At 38.2% G+C, this 16,554-nt stretch overlaps 1 protein-coding gene across 8 annotated transcripts in view; it reads left to right on the forward strand.

Annotated features, from left to right (window-relative positions):
• Positions 1-16,554, forward strand: part of EBF1 (EBF transcription factor 1) — a 386,065-nt gene that overhangs the window by 306,224 nt on the left and 63,287 nt on the right. For all 8 annotated transcript variants that reach the window (XM_025434483.3, XM_025434487.3, XM_025434484.3 and 5 more), the window contains exon 10: positions 2,742-2,868. In XM_025434483.3, the coding sequence (XP_025290268.3) occupies positions 2,742-2,868 (127 nt within the window). The remainder of the gene's footprint in view (positions 1-2,741; positions 2,869-16,554) is intronic.

Consider the following 16,554-nt stretch of genomic DNA (forward strand, 5'->3'; position numbering starts at 1 on the left):
TCATTCTTTAATGATAATTCATATTCTACCTCATTTGTGAGGGATAGTTATTTCCAGAAGGAATCTCTGCTTTAGTTAGGGTGATTGATTAAAATTGAAAGTGAAATCGTAAAAGAAAATTTGTTTCAATTTCCTGAGCCTACTGCTTTCTACCAATACCCCACTCTTAAGCAATAGTTTCACTGCAGTCCTATAATCAATTCAGAAAGCCCATGAATTCTGTTACTCAGTGCAGCAGCTCATAGGTCATAAGTCCTTATAATGTAAAAAGGTGTTTCTATTCATCTATTTACTAATATCTTTCCATCTTTTAAAATTTATTTCCTCTGAAAGGGAGGGAAGGTAAGTAGATTCTCACTGGCTGGAAGTTCTCCTAAGTATTATTGTGAATTAATGTAACTCTACATCCCAAGTAACTCTTAAAAATAGAAGCATATTTGAAATCTAACAATATGGTGACTTCCATCATCAAAAATACAGCCAAGGATCAGGCGGCAAATGAAAACGGATATAGAATGGGGTTAGAAAAAAACACGCACCCTGTCTTGGGATCTGAAAAATTTGAGTTTATTACTTACTTTAAAAAGTTTCCATATGAACAAGTTCTTCTCTATGATTAAGTAGGAATCGTTTGTCCCAGTCATTTCTTGAACCGCATCAGTGTTGAGTCTCGCTCTAACTTGCGCCAACAGGGATTATCCTTGTGCAAGAAGCTTAGCCATTTTAGGATCGTGTTTTCACATCTGAGGAAAAAAGGGATGATAATAACAATAATTTGGTTATTGATTTGACCAAAATAGTGTCTGTATGTAAATTCCTCAGCAATGTAGTAGATACTTCCTAGGTACTCACCAAGCATTAATTCCCAACATTGCAAAAACATTCTGACCAGTTGAGATTAAGCATGCACTTGATTTTGGAAAATCATCTTTTACTGCCCTTCAGAGCCTCTTTCCTTTTTTTGTTCTCTATATAATAGTAAACTTGATTTCCTGATTTTGATGCTTACAGATTAGAAGCACAGAATAGAAGGTGGAAAGGATGCTGGGAGAAAAAAGGCAAGAAACTGAACAAAATAGAAATAATTTAAAAATCAAAGTTACCCAAGGCCATTTAGTGCAGGAGAAAACAGTCCCTCATACCTCAGTAGTCACTGAGTAGGCTTTTCTATATTACAGCAAGATATAATAAGATATAATAAGGAGTATTCCAAATGACAATCTTGATTCATCAAGGCTAAATTAAAGTATATATATACTTTGCTTATTTTACAAAAAAAATACAATGATTTTGGAAGAAATTAAATATGAAAAGGACAAAATTTTAAGTAAATACTTTTTTGGTGTGATTTTCCCATTAAAATTTCAGCCAGGGGTTCCATATAAGCATGATTTTACAGAAATATCTTTTGTGGGTCCCCAGCAAATAAGCCAGAGTTCCACACATTCTACACAAAGGGACAGGCATTTCTAATTACTAAGTTAAAATGATTTTTATGTAGATGGCCTCTTCTTTATGTTTCAAAAAAGAGCATTTGACAGAAATTACTTGTGGACTTTCACAGTAGCAGCTTTCTCAGATTCTTTTCTCTGGGACTTGGTGTTAGGATAGTTTACCCAGGTAGGCCCCAAGGGCGGACACCTTGATTCTCATGGTATCACCTGTGATTTTTCAGGCAAAACATTTGAATTGAATTAATGTGATTTGCACATTAAAAAAAGAAAAAAAAAAGCTTTTTCTAAGTTATCTTTGTGAGAATGGTATAAACACAAGTCAGTACAAACTCAAGTGATAATCCATTGTATACTGACTCAGTGCCACAAATATCGAATTAAGTGAATCTGATAGGAGTCAAGAAGTGGGCAACATCAGATACCAGAGAAGAGAGATCATGTGGAATCCAGCACCGTCGGAGGTCAAGCAGTCAAATACCAGGGCTGAATTTTTCAAAGAACCAGATAATGCCCGTTTTACGACCATTAATAACATTTCAGTTATATAAACAAAGATAAGACTAATAAAAAATAAATCCTGCTTCTCAGTGTAATCGGATTGCCAACAGGATTCAGAAATGAACTTCCTCATTGTGCATGTGGCATCGCATAACGGACCAATGATCATTCTGCAGCCCCCTCCCCAACCTTCCATTTCCCTTTTATGGACAGTTCTTAGTTCTGCCAGGGAGCTGTTCCAGGGAGGCAGATTCTTTGGTTTCCCCTTTACAGCTCTTTGATTGTGCCTCTGGTAGTTAATGCACCAAATGGTCTTTAGGGGTATTTCATACGTGTGCTCTGCAGCTAATCAGAATGCCTTGGCCCACTGATTTCCTACTTCTGTGTTTTCCACATGTTTAAGGGCTCAGTTCAAACACCAGGCCCACCAACTTCTGGAGAGGCATGGTAAGAGCTCAGCTCTGATTTGGGTGTCTGCCTCAAACAGAGATTTTTCCAAAGGATATCCTGTAGTAGATGAATCATTCCATTAGGCCAGGTTCACTTTTCAAACCAGGAAGCAGAGTGCCTGCTGTGTAGGGAAACTCAGATAAAGTTGTGGCTGTGCTCAGAGTGCAGTGTAAATATTGTTGCCAGTGTCTTTGATACAGGTTCCATCAAGATAGTATGTAAACACTGACAGGTCAATTATGTGTTTTAAAGCTATGTTTATTGAGAGCTGATGGGAAGGCTCTGAAATGAGTCTTCTACATATTGCAGTGACAGTTTTCTCCCCAATGTCTTCCCCAGCTGATTACTCCGCATGCCATCCGTGTGCAGACCCCTCCTCGGCACATTCCTGGTGTTGTAGAAGTCACATTGTCCTACAAATCAAAACAGTTCTGCAAAGGGACACCGGGAAGATTCATTTACACAGGTAAGAACCACTGCAGATGGTGGACACAGAGTTTTCTCCTTGGCCTTGTGAGTGTTTTAGTTTATCTTGTATGTGTATGTGTGCATTTTATTTTCAAATCTAGTTTCTAAGACACTCTTTCTTTGTCCATTTCACCATTGACCAAAATACTTGCTGTTATTATCATCATCATTATTTAAGAATTCATCCGGGTGTCCATGATGACTGTAAAGATCAGTAGAAATAATTGTTTGGATACCTAAAGAAGCGGCATGAGAAAGAAAGAAAGGAGGAAGAAGTGCTAGAGAATCCTGAGTGTCTCTGAATATTAAGCCATCTGCATTGGGGTTTATTTGCTCTGTGGAGTAAGGATGTGCTTTAATGAAGAGTACAACTTTCTTCTGGTCATAATTGGTTGTCTCCTATTTCATTGTGGGTTGGTACTTTCTTCTCCTGTAAGCTGCATTTGGCCCTCCCAAAACAGCCTGGGCACGCAGATCTGCCTTGCAGTAAGAAACCAGGGTTGCAGAGTGAAGATAAATTGACCACGCAACAGATGGAGAGAACCAGGCAGGTTCCCTGTAGAAATGCAAGTATGCATTTCCTAAGTGTCCTGTGTGTATTTTGGAGATCCCCAGATTGTAATGTGCTAGCCAGACACCACAGATCTTTTTATAATTAAGATTCTGATTCAGTAGCTCTGGGTGGGATCTGAGACTCTGCATTTCTAACAAGCTCCCAGGTGAGGTTGATGATCTTGGTCCATGGACCACACCGGGCATAGTGACATTCTATACCCTCTGCTTACTACCTGTCATCCTAGGTAACTGTCTCCAGGAACTCGTCCCACACTTCCCTCTTCATTCAACAGAGGACCACAAGGCTTGACTAAGTATAGAGCATAAGTTGCTTTCACACAAAGAAGCTTTGGAGCAGTGAAGACATAACTCTGTTAATACGTCCTAATTATAACCATACAATTAAATGGACAAATTTTACTTTGCTGTGACATTTTACCTCAAAGCACCTTTCCTTTTGTATTTTAATACTAGGAACAAAACCAACCATGCTTGTTAGTCTCAATTTCTCTCTCCCTGCCTCTCTCTCTCTTTCTCTTTCTCTCTCAAAATTATAAAAACAATTAATGCATCCTGACCCTCAGAAATGCCTCCCAGCCCTTTAAACAAAATGCAGGTTTGGTGCCTGCCTGACGATTAGTTTTAGTTAATTGAAAATTATAGGATTGACCCAAGAGGAAAATTTTGTTTGCACTCCAATCACTTTTACAAATTAAGGAAAATTACCACAATTTTGTTTAGCTAAGGTTTCACACTGAGTTCAAGAAATTAGCTCAGCCATCCCAACAAAGTCAGCACTTTGTTAGTGAGCACTTGAAAAAATAATAGTCTATCTGGAGTTTTGTGGTGTATACAAACGAAGCATAGAGAAAGCTATGATGCTTTATAGAAGTAGGCCAAGTGTTTTTAATTAGGCTCATTGGTTCAGCGTAAGTTTTGAAGAACAATCAAACTAGCAGATTAGCTGTTTCTTTTAAAGCTAGGATTTCTTGCCATTCATTTTTCCCATGAGAACTTCCACATAGCACTATTTTTTTTTTTTTTTACAAGCCTCATTATGGGCCTGCAGGAAAAGGACCAATTGAAACTTCTGATACTGTAACATTCCCCACCATCATTCCGATGGATGGGAGCTTTTCACAATGTTCCTCACTGAACTCGGTGTTCTGGAACATATTACAAAACCACAGAGGCCAAATGTTTTCTCTGAGGAGTTTGGACTCTGTTTTTGGCCAAAAACATTTAGGCCTTGCTGGCTGCTTATTTACTCTGCTATTAAGAACAAGAAAAAGGAGAAGAAAAAGAAGAAGAAGAAAATGCTTGTGTGGTGGGAGGTACAAGAGGCAATCAGGCATGATTCCGCTTTGGTGACAACATCCCTGCCCATTAATGGTTCCATTTTGTGGTCAGGTCTCATTTAGAAGAAATTATTTTTAATCAGTGTTCAACAAAATATCCCCTTGAGCCACCTGGCCATAAAAGTTAAAAAAAAAAAATCATCCCCACTAAATGACTTAAGTTCTTAAAAAGAAAATAGCAAGGGACCCATTATAATTTGGGAATTTTTTTTTAACCACTAAAAAAAAATTGCCATCAATTCAAGAAATCACATCTTGGAAAACCTGTATCATACAGGAATTAGGATCAAAGATAAAAGCGGCAGATTGGCAAGTCTAGCAGAGTAGTTAGTGATAACAGAGAGAAATCCTTGGTGTTCATGCACATGTGTAAGTGTCCGGGAAATTTAAAGTATGAACAAATGCTTCTGCTGATCTTGCCTCAAGCTGTGGGAAGTAGACAAGAAGACATGATCTTTTAAGTGTTCTAGGAGAGAGTTTAACTTCTCTCTGTGTTGGAAAAATGACATTTTGAAGAAATTAGCACAAAAACTTCTCTACTGATAAGAGTTGGCTCTTTAGCTCGTGGTGACGTTACATCATTTCTAACAAAGGGGAATCTCTGTTGGTGAAAGACACATGGCCCCTTGATTAGCATTAAATGCCCCTCCCTAAGGTCACTTGTTCATGGCTGGTGCTCCTGGCCCCATGATTTACTTGGTTTACCTCTATGCTTGTCGCCACTTACCAACCAAGGCAGAGAAGGGTCATAAAACCTTTCTGTTCTTTATATCCAAACAACCACTCAGGTCATTGTAAACATGCAGGCATCTTTTTCCGTCTGTCCACAGAAGCTCCCACTTCATTTTCTTTAACTTCCATAGCATTTCAAGATGTGAAGCCTGATTTTCTGGATGGGCTGAGCCAACCTCTTTTTTCTTAGTGGAATGTCACTTGGAATTTTTCCCATTTAAAAAAAAAAAGAAAAGGAGGAAATATCCGAGGACTGAAAACTCACAACCCTAATTTAAGCACTGTTGGGTTTTCTGAGTGTTTGGGAGATTTTGGGTGTGTATATGTGGAAGTCTCTAAAAATCCCTAATTGTTAAACACACACACACACACACACACACACACACACACACACAACTGAGACAGGAACAGCATGGCCTAATCTATGCAAATAAAGGCAGACTTTTTGGGGAGGGAGGAAAGAATTTGACTAAACACAGATTGCCTGCAAGCTGGCTCCACTTGTAAGGAGTGGGAACGTTGCGCTCCATCATTGAGTCTTCAGATCAGGGACACAGGAAGAATTCTTAGCTGCCAGATGTGCTGGTCTCTGTGTTCGCCCAATCAGTGAGGGAGCAAAATGAATGCTGGCTTGATCAGAACAAATAGTACTTCTCAGATCTTATTTATTGTGTCCAGTTATTCTTATTTATTAGGTAAATTCGGGGCAAATCAGACTTTAAATTTTAAATAATGTTTCCTGCTAGCAGGACACAAAACTCCTTTCTAACGACAGGACTGTTTTGAAACCCCTTCCTGATGTCTGCTCCGGCAGTCCCATAGGAAGTAAATCCACCATAAACCTCCACTGCCATGGAAAAAGGTCTCCCCAATACCTTTGTTCTTCCCCCAGCTTGTTTTCCTGCTGTTGTTACATCTTTAAGCATCTTAGTCCTTTTAAAATTGTAATCTCCTCTGCTAAGTTTTCAGTAACCTTGGGAGCTGATAAAGGACTCTAAGGAGCCTTTCGAAGCTTCTTCAAAGTTCCATAGTTGGTTTTCCTGATAAGAAGTGGCCAAATCCAAATGCGGTTTTACATCATCGTAGTTCTTTCTCTGCTGGAAAAGCTGCTATCTTTGGGGATACTGTGCCTGGTAGAATGAGCCACCAGGACTGTGTGTGACCAGCTCAGGTGTGCACGGAGAGCTAACAACTCCCTGCTCACTGTAAAGCTGTTGAAAGCCCCAGTGAATGATCATGACACAGCTCAGATTTTGGTTAGGCCACTCACTTCTCAGATCATTCTGTCATGAGGTTCCACCGTTCTAAGGATTTTTCACCAAATTTCCTGTCATTGTGAAAGAACTAAGTCACATTTCTGTGTGTTAGTCTCAGAATTAACTTTGAGATGAAAATTCTTCCTGGAAATACTTCCTGTATGTGCCTCATATCCAAAACAACTTTGCATGTAAGAGGGGCTGCTTGGGCTGAATATGCTCTGTGGAACTTGATGACATGTACCATGTCTTTCAGGTTTTCTTTTTTTTCTCTCTGTTCCTTTTGCTTTCTCCTCCTTCCCTTTTTCTTCCTCTCCCCCCTTTTCTTTCCCTCTCCTGTTCTTTCCTCTCTTACTCCCCAGGAGACAATATGTCATAGTGATTAAGGACTTGGGTTTAAGAGGCAATGGGTGTAGATTGAACGCTCAGCTCTACCACTTACTACTGAGGTTATTTTGGGGACATCATGTGATGGCTCTGAACCACAATTGCGTGTTCTTTACTAAGGAATAATCCCTTGTCTGGGTTGGTTTTTCAATAGAGAAAATACATGTAAAGCACCTTTCATGAAGCCAGATACTTGTAGTTTCCATTATAAATGATAACCATTATTATTATTCATTAATTCATTCATCTGTTGCTGAGTCCCTACCATGCTGTAAATATTTTACATGTATTGTTTATCTTCACCATCATTTCCTAGAGGTCTAAGAAATGTCTTTAGAAAAAAGAAAAGAAAAAAAGAAAAGTCCTTTAGGATTTTTAGTAACAGAATTGTAGACACCCATAAATAAGAGAAACAAGTAACATCAATCAACCACAAATAAAAAGAGCAAAATATGAATAAGGTAGCAAGAAAAAGAGATTTATAAATACTAATATAACAATTTTGATATAACAAATACTTTCTCAAGAATAGCCTCAAACAATAAATATTTTAATAATGAAGCCCTGATTTATAAAGTTCTCTGGTGCTTATTTTTCAAGAAAAACACACACTGGTCTTCTTGTTTCCATTCAAATTTCAGACCTTCCTCTGGAGACCATAGTTACATGGATATAGTCCGTCACCAACCTCTTCAAGGGTGTTTAGGTTATAATTGCTTCAATTCCAGGTTTCAAGGCCAGAAGGCTCTGTTTGTAGTTCTTGAAAACCTCCTCCACAAATGAAGACTGCCACCCTAGAGATAAACAGAGTTGTCAGTTATAAGGGAAAGTGAGGAGTATGTACCTAATGAATCTCCTGTTTCTTAGCCTCTTCTTATAGTAATTAATTGTCAGGTTAGGCTTCTGAAAAGCCACTGTCATAGCATTACTCTGCAAAGAAAGCTTCCCTTTTTGCCTACTCTTTGTGAGATGTGGCCCAAACCCTATACTTGGCCAAGTTTACAGCTCCCTGTTGAATCAACTACACTCAAACCAGTCTCCTCTGGATGCCTGGATGGCTCAGCCATTGAGCATCTGCCTTTGGCTCAGGGCGTGAAGTTCTGGGATCAAGTCCCACATCAGGCTCCCTACATGGAGCCTGCTTCTCCCTCTACCTATGTCTCTGCCTCTTTCTCTCTGTGTCTCTCATGAATAATAAAATCTTTAAACAACAACAACAACAACAAAAACCAAAAACCTGTCTCCTCATTAGATCGCAAGCTCACTTCATATTTAGCAATTCTGGACATGGTAATTCTCCTATAAAATCAAGCTGAAGCTCTATTCCCCCCTGAAGTGCTTTCTAGCCACTTTAGTATAGTGGGCAGAGCCCTGATCTGAGAACAAGAAGGCCTGGTAGCCCTAGCTCTGCTGCTAACTGGCTGTGAGATGTGAGACACATTGCTTCCATGGTCCACATTCTAGTTTCTTCAATGTGAAATGAGCCAGTTGCACTAGGCAACTTTGATGTTTCCTATGGCTTATCTTGATGGGCTAGAAGAGTTTATATCCTTGAACCTCTTCTGTTGCATATGCTTAGGCCATTCATTTACCATTCACTTCCTTATGCTTTTAGATCTCTTGTTTTGTTCTTAGTTACCCAATCACAAAAAGTCTACATCTACCCTTCCCCGATCTTGTATTATTTTATACACTGTGTGGAAGCAACTTGACTTAGTATCTTACTTTCAATAGATGTTCTCTAATAATTGATTGACATATAGCCCAGGATCAATGGGTCCTCATTGATTTTTGTGCTCTGGATGACATGGAATGTAAATAAGAGCCGTTAATTAAGAATCTATCCCCTTTCACTTGGAAGTTTTACATGCAGAACACAGTAGGGGGTTTCTATTAAAAAAATATGGGTTGGATCTGTACCATAAATATTCTTCACTGTCCATTGTAAAATGGGAATATTTTAATAGTATCTATATCTAAGAAGTAAATGGATCAATATAGAAGATGTAGTGCTGGGGATCCCTGGGTGGCTCAGCGGTTTAGTGCCTGCCTTCGGTCCAGGGTGTGATCCTGGAGTCCCGGGATCAAGTCCCACATCGGGCTCCCTGCATGGAGCCTGCTTCTCCCTCTGCCTGTGTCTCTGCCTCTCTCATGAATAAATAAATAAAATATATATAAAAAAGAAAGAAAATGCTGTGCTGATAGTGCCTGGTACAGTGCGAGTGCTCCCTAAAAGTAAATTCAAAAAAAGAGAAGCAGATAATAAGAGTGTTTCTTTTGAAAATCCAAAGAATTGGTCATTACAAAAGATTTTGGTTTGTATATATATGTGTCAGCTTTCATCATAATCAAAGAAATTGTTTCTTTCTAGTTGTTAAGAGTAGAAATAAAAAGATCTGGGTTCTAATTATTATATTTTAGTGCTTCCTTTGTTCATTTTTTCAGCTAATACCTATTTATGGATTGCCTGTTCTATTCTAGGCAATGTTCTAAACCAATTTGGGCAATATTCTAAAACAGCATTGAGCAAAACAAGACATGGTCCCTGTTCTCATTGTTCTTATGGTCTAAGAGGGAATGTAAATGTTTACTATTTCAAATTCGATGAGTGTCCAAAAAAGATAGGAGCCGAGTTCTAATAAGCAGAGAAAACAGGTATCCCAACTGGTCAGTTAGGATCTTTTTCCTCAGGAAAAGATGAGCTGAGGTTTGAAGGATGATTAAGAGTTAACCTGGCAATGGGTGGAGAGTGGGAGAAGGGTGAGGTTGGGGAAAGAGACTTGCTTGTTCCAGCATAGATGATGTGCAAGTAGGCATTGAATGGGAGCTAATGTGACTTCCTGGAAGTCTGGAAAAATTTTAGTGAGACTGTAAAATTAAGAGAGAGGAGAATGGCATAAGGAAGGCTGGAGAAGTAGGCAGGGGCAAGCCTATGCAAAGTCTTATAAGCCAGGGGCAGAGGGGTGGGAAGCTTAGTTGTCATCTTATGAACAATGGACAGTCCTTGAAGTATCAGAAATGACAATAGACATGACTAGATTTGCATTTTGGAAAAAAACAAAAGCAAAAATCTCTGACTGGTTGTCATATAGAAAGCCAGAATGGATATTAGAAGACCAGTTAGGAGGTCATTGCAGTAGTCTGGGAGAGAGATGTAGTGACTTTCATTTGAGTGGTAATGAGTGGAGATGGAATTAAATGAGAGAATTTGAGTTATTGAGGAGGAAATAGACAGGACCCAGAGATGGGTTGGAGACAAGGATGAGAGGGAGAGAGGGCTTAAGGCTACCCGGCCTTTGGCTTCTTCAGCCTAATGGATGGAGGGGCCATTCCTCCTCTGGACATCCATCCCCAGGGTCTTGTGAGTATCCGTGAAAGAAAGAATGGTCATGAAAATGTTCTGCAAACAGTAACCTTCTACACAGATGTTAATTGTTAGAAAGAGGCCTACGCAAACTCAGGAAGAATCAGAGAAAGGAAGGCACGAGTGTGTTTTCTCGGGTATCAGATTGTTTTCACTTAGGATTCAGCTGAGAGAGGGCTGTGTAATGAACACTTGACTAGCAGTTCTGCCTTAGCAGTGTCCTAATTGGAAAAGATTCAAGAAGAAAGAAAAATTAACAGGCTGCTCCTGTCCACATGTCTTGAATATTACTCCAAATGAGCCATTTACACACAAAGAAAAGAATTCAAGGCAGAGAGAATATTTATTCTTTTTACTTTTGCAATCCAAGGGGCAAGTCCCACGCCTCTTCTCTGCTGAAGGGAGTTTTTTTTTTTTCACAAAATGTGACTGCTCCTGATCTGATGTATGTTGATGTGATTGGTTATCCCAGACCCTCTGGCGTTTGTAAAGTTAAACACTCTTGGTACCATAACAGGGACAACAGCAACAAGAATCACTAAAAGTACCCATTGTACTTCTGTGACATCTATAAAATGAAAGCCGTTTCTGCAAAGAATAAAGCTGGTCTGAAGGAAGCATATTATTTTGCATATTTTATGTACATACTTTCCAAGAAATATGACCTTTATTTCCTATTTGGAGTGGAGTGTAATCAGGACTTGAGTAGCTAGTGTAACAGGATCATTAAAAGGGATATTTTCACTGACATTAGAGGTCTAAATGGCCACTAGGCCTTATATACAACCTTGGCTCTTTCCTGTCTACCCAGAGTTAATAAGTGATAAGGCCGGGAGAGAGATAAATCACAGAAATCCCTGTCCAAAGAAAACATATTGACTACAGCCAGGCAAATAACAGACCATAACCAACGGTCCCATTCATCATTCATGTAATAGGGATATAAAGTATTTCCTACCAATGAAACCATATAGAAGGAAAAGGCAGATAAGCTTCCCCAATCTAAGGCATGTGATTTGGTTATTAAGGGACATGAACTATTTGTCACATGGCTTTAATCTTTAAGATGTGTTGCCATTTTGAAACTATAAATTTCTGGTCAGGGATTAGAAAGCTATTAACAATAAAGGTAGGAACTGAGCTTTATATGTATTCTTGCCAACATAATGCAACACTATAAAGTCTTGAACCTCTAATCTATTTAGTATGATATAACATGATTTGGTTTTCAAAGCCAATAAACTCTTTGGAGGTTTTCAAGGCTTTTGTTTTTGTTTTTATCCAGCATCCTGATAAATTAACCCTTCAGTTTTAACCGTGTATGTTGAAACTTTCTCTAACATCCTGGGGGGTGGAGTGGGTAACTAAACTAAATTTTTTTTTCTTTTCCTCCTTTCCTAAGACTTACTTCAAATGTTTGGTGGAGGGTTATTTTCTTTTTATTTGTCCGTGTTTGCAGTGCTGTGGATGCTAGTCATTCTGTTCATTGTTAACTAAGTGATGTGGCGCCCACTAGAGCATTAAAACTTGTTTTTCTTTATTGCAATATAGTACATACTGATTTCAGATAATTTCAAAGTACTAATTGGAAAATTATTAAAATAATTTGAAAATTGCTCACATTTCTACCAGTTTTTAAAACATTAAACACTCGATAAGTGTTAGCTGTTGATATTTTTAATGGCATATGTCTTTCTTCCTATGCATATATCTGCCTCATTACCAAAATAAGGTGAGACCTTATGTCATATTGTGTAATTTGTTTTTTCGCTTAACAGTATATAGGAATCAATAGGTATTATGAATTTAAAACAATTTTTAGGTTTTAATAATCATTCCACATCTTGGTAGAGTCTTATAATGAGATAAACCCTTATCTTGTTGTAGTATAGATACCTGGGGATTTGGGTTCTGGTGGTCTCTTTTGTTTCCTGAAAACCTCCAGCCCAGGGTCAGTAGTCTCCTACCCACATTCTTTGGTTGTACACATTGGTTGGGATCCATCAACCAACCCCAAATGAGGAAGTGGACATAGCTCTGAGGGCCTCATATCTCAGAGGCCCTCATATCTCAGAGGCTGGTTCCGGCTCCCACAAGCACATTCAGTTAGTGTGAAGCTGAATGAATGAACCACCCCCGGGGACCAGTGAGTTCCATAAACTTCCCCCCTTGCCATATGAAGCAGTACCATACTTTCCATGCTAAATATGGGAACTCGTGTAAGAGGCTTAACATTTCTGAAACTGAAAAAAATCCAAAATTATAACAATCAGGTAGGAAATTTAGGCCCCTCCCTGCATCCCCCTCCCTAGGATAGCAACATTCCTTGCTACAGTTTTGAACTACTCTTTTCTCTCTTCTCCCTACTGGGTTTTCCACCCCAGAGGGCTTCTGACCACCTTTCTTCAGTTTTATCTTATCATCTCCTCCTTCTCCACACTTTTTTTTTTTTTTTACAGTGGTATCTCTTTCAATCTTCTTTCTCTCTGTGTTACTGAAATGTAAAGCATTCTCCCTACTTCCCCACCGAGAATCTATGTGAAGTCTGCTCTATTATTAGCCCATTTTATAAGAAAATTTAGCGAGATTAAGTGACTTCCCCAGGGAATGTAGCTAATAAAAGGAGGAGCCAGAATTTGGATCCTGATTGAGGGAAACCAGAACCAGCAAAGTGGGAAACCTCCTGTGGTACTACTTTAGCTCGTTCATTTTTGGAAATATGTGATTCCCCCAAATTCGACTGGTAGTGATGGGAGAGTGTGGGTATTTTTAGGATATGTGAGGTCTGACAGGAAATGAAGCCTTCTCTCTCTCTCTCTCTCTCTATATATATATAATATATATATAATATATAATATGTATGTATAACATACACATTATATATATAATACGTATGTATTTGTATATATATGTACTGGTTTTTGGGGTTTCTTTGTGTTTTTTTTTTTTTTCTTTTTGAGAGAGAGAGAGAGAGAGAGATGGGAGAGGAAAAGCAGAGGAAGAGAGAGAATCCCAAGCAGACTCCCTGTTGAGCCCAGAGCCCAATGTGGGGTTCGATCTCACGACTCTGAGATCACAACCTAAGCCAAAATCAAGAGTCGAAGGTTCAACTGCCTAAGCCACCCAGGTACCCACCCCTCTTTTTTTTTAGAGAGAGGGAGAGAGAGTAAGGATGCTTTCCATATTTTAAACAAGTTGCTCGAAAAAAAAAAAAAAAAAAAAAAATAAACAAGTTGTATCATTATGAATATAATGTACGCTAATAAAGAAAATTTTTATTTATTTATTTATTTATTTATTAATTAAGATTTTGTTTATTTAGTCATGAGAGACACAGAGAGAGAGGCAGAGACACAGGCAGAGGGAGAATTAGGCTCCCTGATATGGGACTTGATCCCTGGGTGGGGATCACACCCTGAGACAAAGGCTGAGCCACCCATGTGACCCCATACAGAAAATTTTAAAAACACAGAAAGTATGAAGAGATCCATTATTCCCATTCCTCAGAAACAACCATTATTTATTTTTTTTAGTCTTCCAATATTTTCCTTTGTGTTACTTTTATGAATTTTTATCAGAATGAATCACGTGGTTATATAATTTTGCATCCTACTTTGAATTTATTTTTTTATTTTTTTTCTACTTTGAATTTAATGGTAAAATAAACGTTTCCTCTGCTAATTCCAATTCTTCCTAAGTGCACTTTATCAGGTATATAATAGTCCATTTTGTGGCTGCATCATTCCCCCATTGTTGGATAGCCACATCTTTCCTTCCATAGAAGTTTTAACATCATATATGCCAGAGTAGAAGATGATCTTGAGCATAAAGCATTCCCCCATCTTCCCAACAAAAGTTTTTCAGTTTTAGGAACAAGTAAACTGTGTACATATTTGTAGATACTAATGAATCATCAAATGTCTACTTATAATATCTTATAAGATTATATATCTTATAATATCTCACATATTAATGTAGTTACACATGCATATTTAAAATCACACCCATTATTTACAACTTTTACAAATATGATTTTTTCCACTTTGAGGTTTACAGCCATCTTTGACATCAGTGTTTTTGTCAAAATCAGAGCCATTTTAAATCCCGTTGTATTCTACTCTCCGTTGTTTGAGACACAGCTCTTTTTAAATCTATGCATGATGCTTTTGCTGGAAATTTTATCCTAAGCCATCAGTAACTGTTTGCTATATTTAAATCATTTAAATCTCCAAAGATAATCACTTTCAGATACATTTTAAAAACTGATATTTAAAGGGCTTGTTTTCAGGAACATTGGTCATGCTGAAAGGCCAATGTGCTAGAAAGATTACTAAATTTATGCTAATTTTCTATTTCTCTTTTTTGTTTTGACTTCTTTAGGTGACCTTTATATGTATCCCCAAACCGCCCTTGCTTATGATTGTTCATGCCCCAAACAGCACTTAGTTTAAAATAACATAATTGGAAAAGAACCTTATCATAAGAGAGACTTTAAAATTACTCAAATATACATAACAAGGGAATTATTTTTTGAGAGGAATATTCTCTCCATCTATTTCAGCACTTTCCTATTGGTGGTCATATGTCATATGTGATCCTTGGTGCAAATTGAATCCCAAAGCACATAGGATTTCTGATTTGGATAAAGTAGGCTCACTCTTCTAAGTGGACCTCTTATGATTTAAGGTACTGAATGTGCAGGTGGAAACCATCCCATTCGTGTCAGATTGAGGAATTTCTGCCAAAACTTCTTAGTGGCGAGGGGGTAGACAAAAGCTGGGACTCTCTAAATTGAAGGCAGAAACAACAGGAGAGCAGACTTCTACTTGTGTCCTCTGCTCTTTGGCCTCCAAATGTAAATGTTCATCTTTTTCCTGTTAACGTTAACTGTGGTTCACTTCTTTACATCTTGGGTGGAACACCTGACCTGCTGGTCAGAGCAACCTAGAATCAGCATTCTGGTTCATGTTGACAAGTCCCAATGCCCAATTAATTTGGAGTTAATTAGATCTTTGTTTAATGCAAAAAACATTCACATTCAAATATCTGCAAAGAACAAGACCTTCCCAGTGATTCTGTACATGTGTATTATTTCCTTTTAGTGCTAACTGATTTTTAAAATATTCATTGAGACCAAGCCGCCTATTTGAGGTTAAATGGAGGTTTGGGTGGAGGAAAGTCTCTGGAGGATCTGTTCTGAACAAGCTTATAGGTCTGTATTTCTCCAGTCTCTTCAAGACTAGAAAAAAATGAAACATTTGCACTGGTTAGCTCAGAAGATATAGGGTATCATCTAAAAGGTTGAAAACTAAACTTACAAAGTTATTAACATTAAGCTAAAAAATTATGTGACTTGTCAGAAAGTTATGTCAGGGCGAAAGTATAGGCTTGGCTACTGAGCCCCTGCATGTCCAGCTGTGTCTTATGTCTGTGTAATTAAGTCAATTTAACTTCAGTGCAGTTTTCACAGTTGGCCAAATCTTTTCCATTCAATTCTTTTGTTAACCTGTGAGGTAGGAGGAACAGGTATTTTTAGCTTCATTTACAGTGTGAGAATTGAAGTTTAGAGAGAGATGAAGTGGCATATTTAAAGTCATTTAGGTCACCTAGTGATGGATCTGATATCAGATTTATATTACTCCAAATGATTGGTTATTCTATGTGGTATCACATTTTTTACATCGACAAAATGGACTCATACTACTTTTACTCCTTTTTGTTTTGTTTTGTTTTGTTTTCTATGGCTGTAATTCACTAATTAGATTGGGGGCTTCTGGAGTTTTAGGCTACCTTTCTAGCACTCATGTTAATTTCATGTATTTTATACATAGTACTTACCATCGGCTGATATGAACTGGATTATTTTTCTGCTTACTTGTGTGTAGTCTGTATATCTCAAGAACATAAACTGCATGAAGGCAGTATCCTTGTCTGTCTTATTGGCCACTGTATTCCAGTGCCTAATACTGTATCCAGCACAGAGTGTGACAGCTCAATAAATGTTAGTCAAATCGTTGGAAGAACCTAGGCTG

Source organism: Canis lupus, chromosome 4 (genome assembly GCF_003254725.2).
Source record: "Canis lupus dingo isolate Sandy chromosome 4, ASM325472v2, whole genome shotgun sequence".
Lineage (NCBI taxonomy): Eukaryota > Metazoa > Chordata > Mammalia > Carnivora > Canidae > Canis > Canis lupus.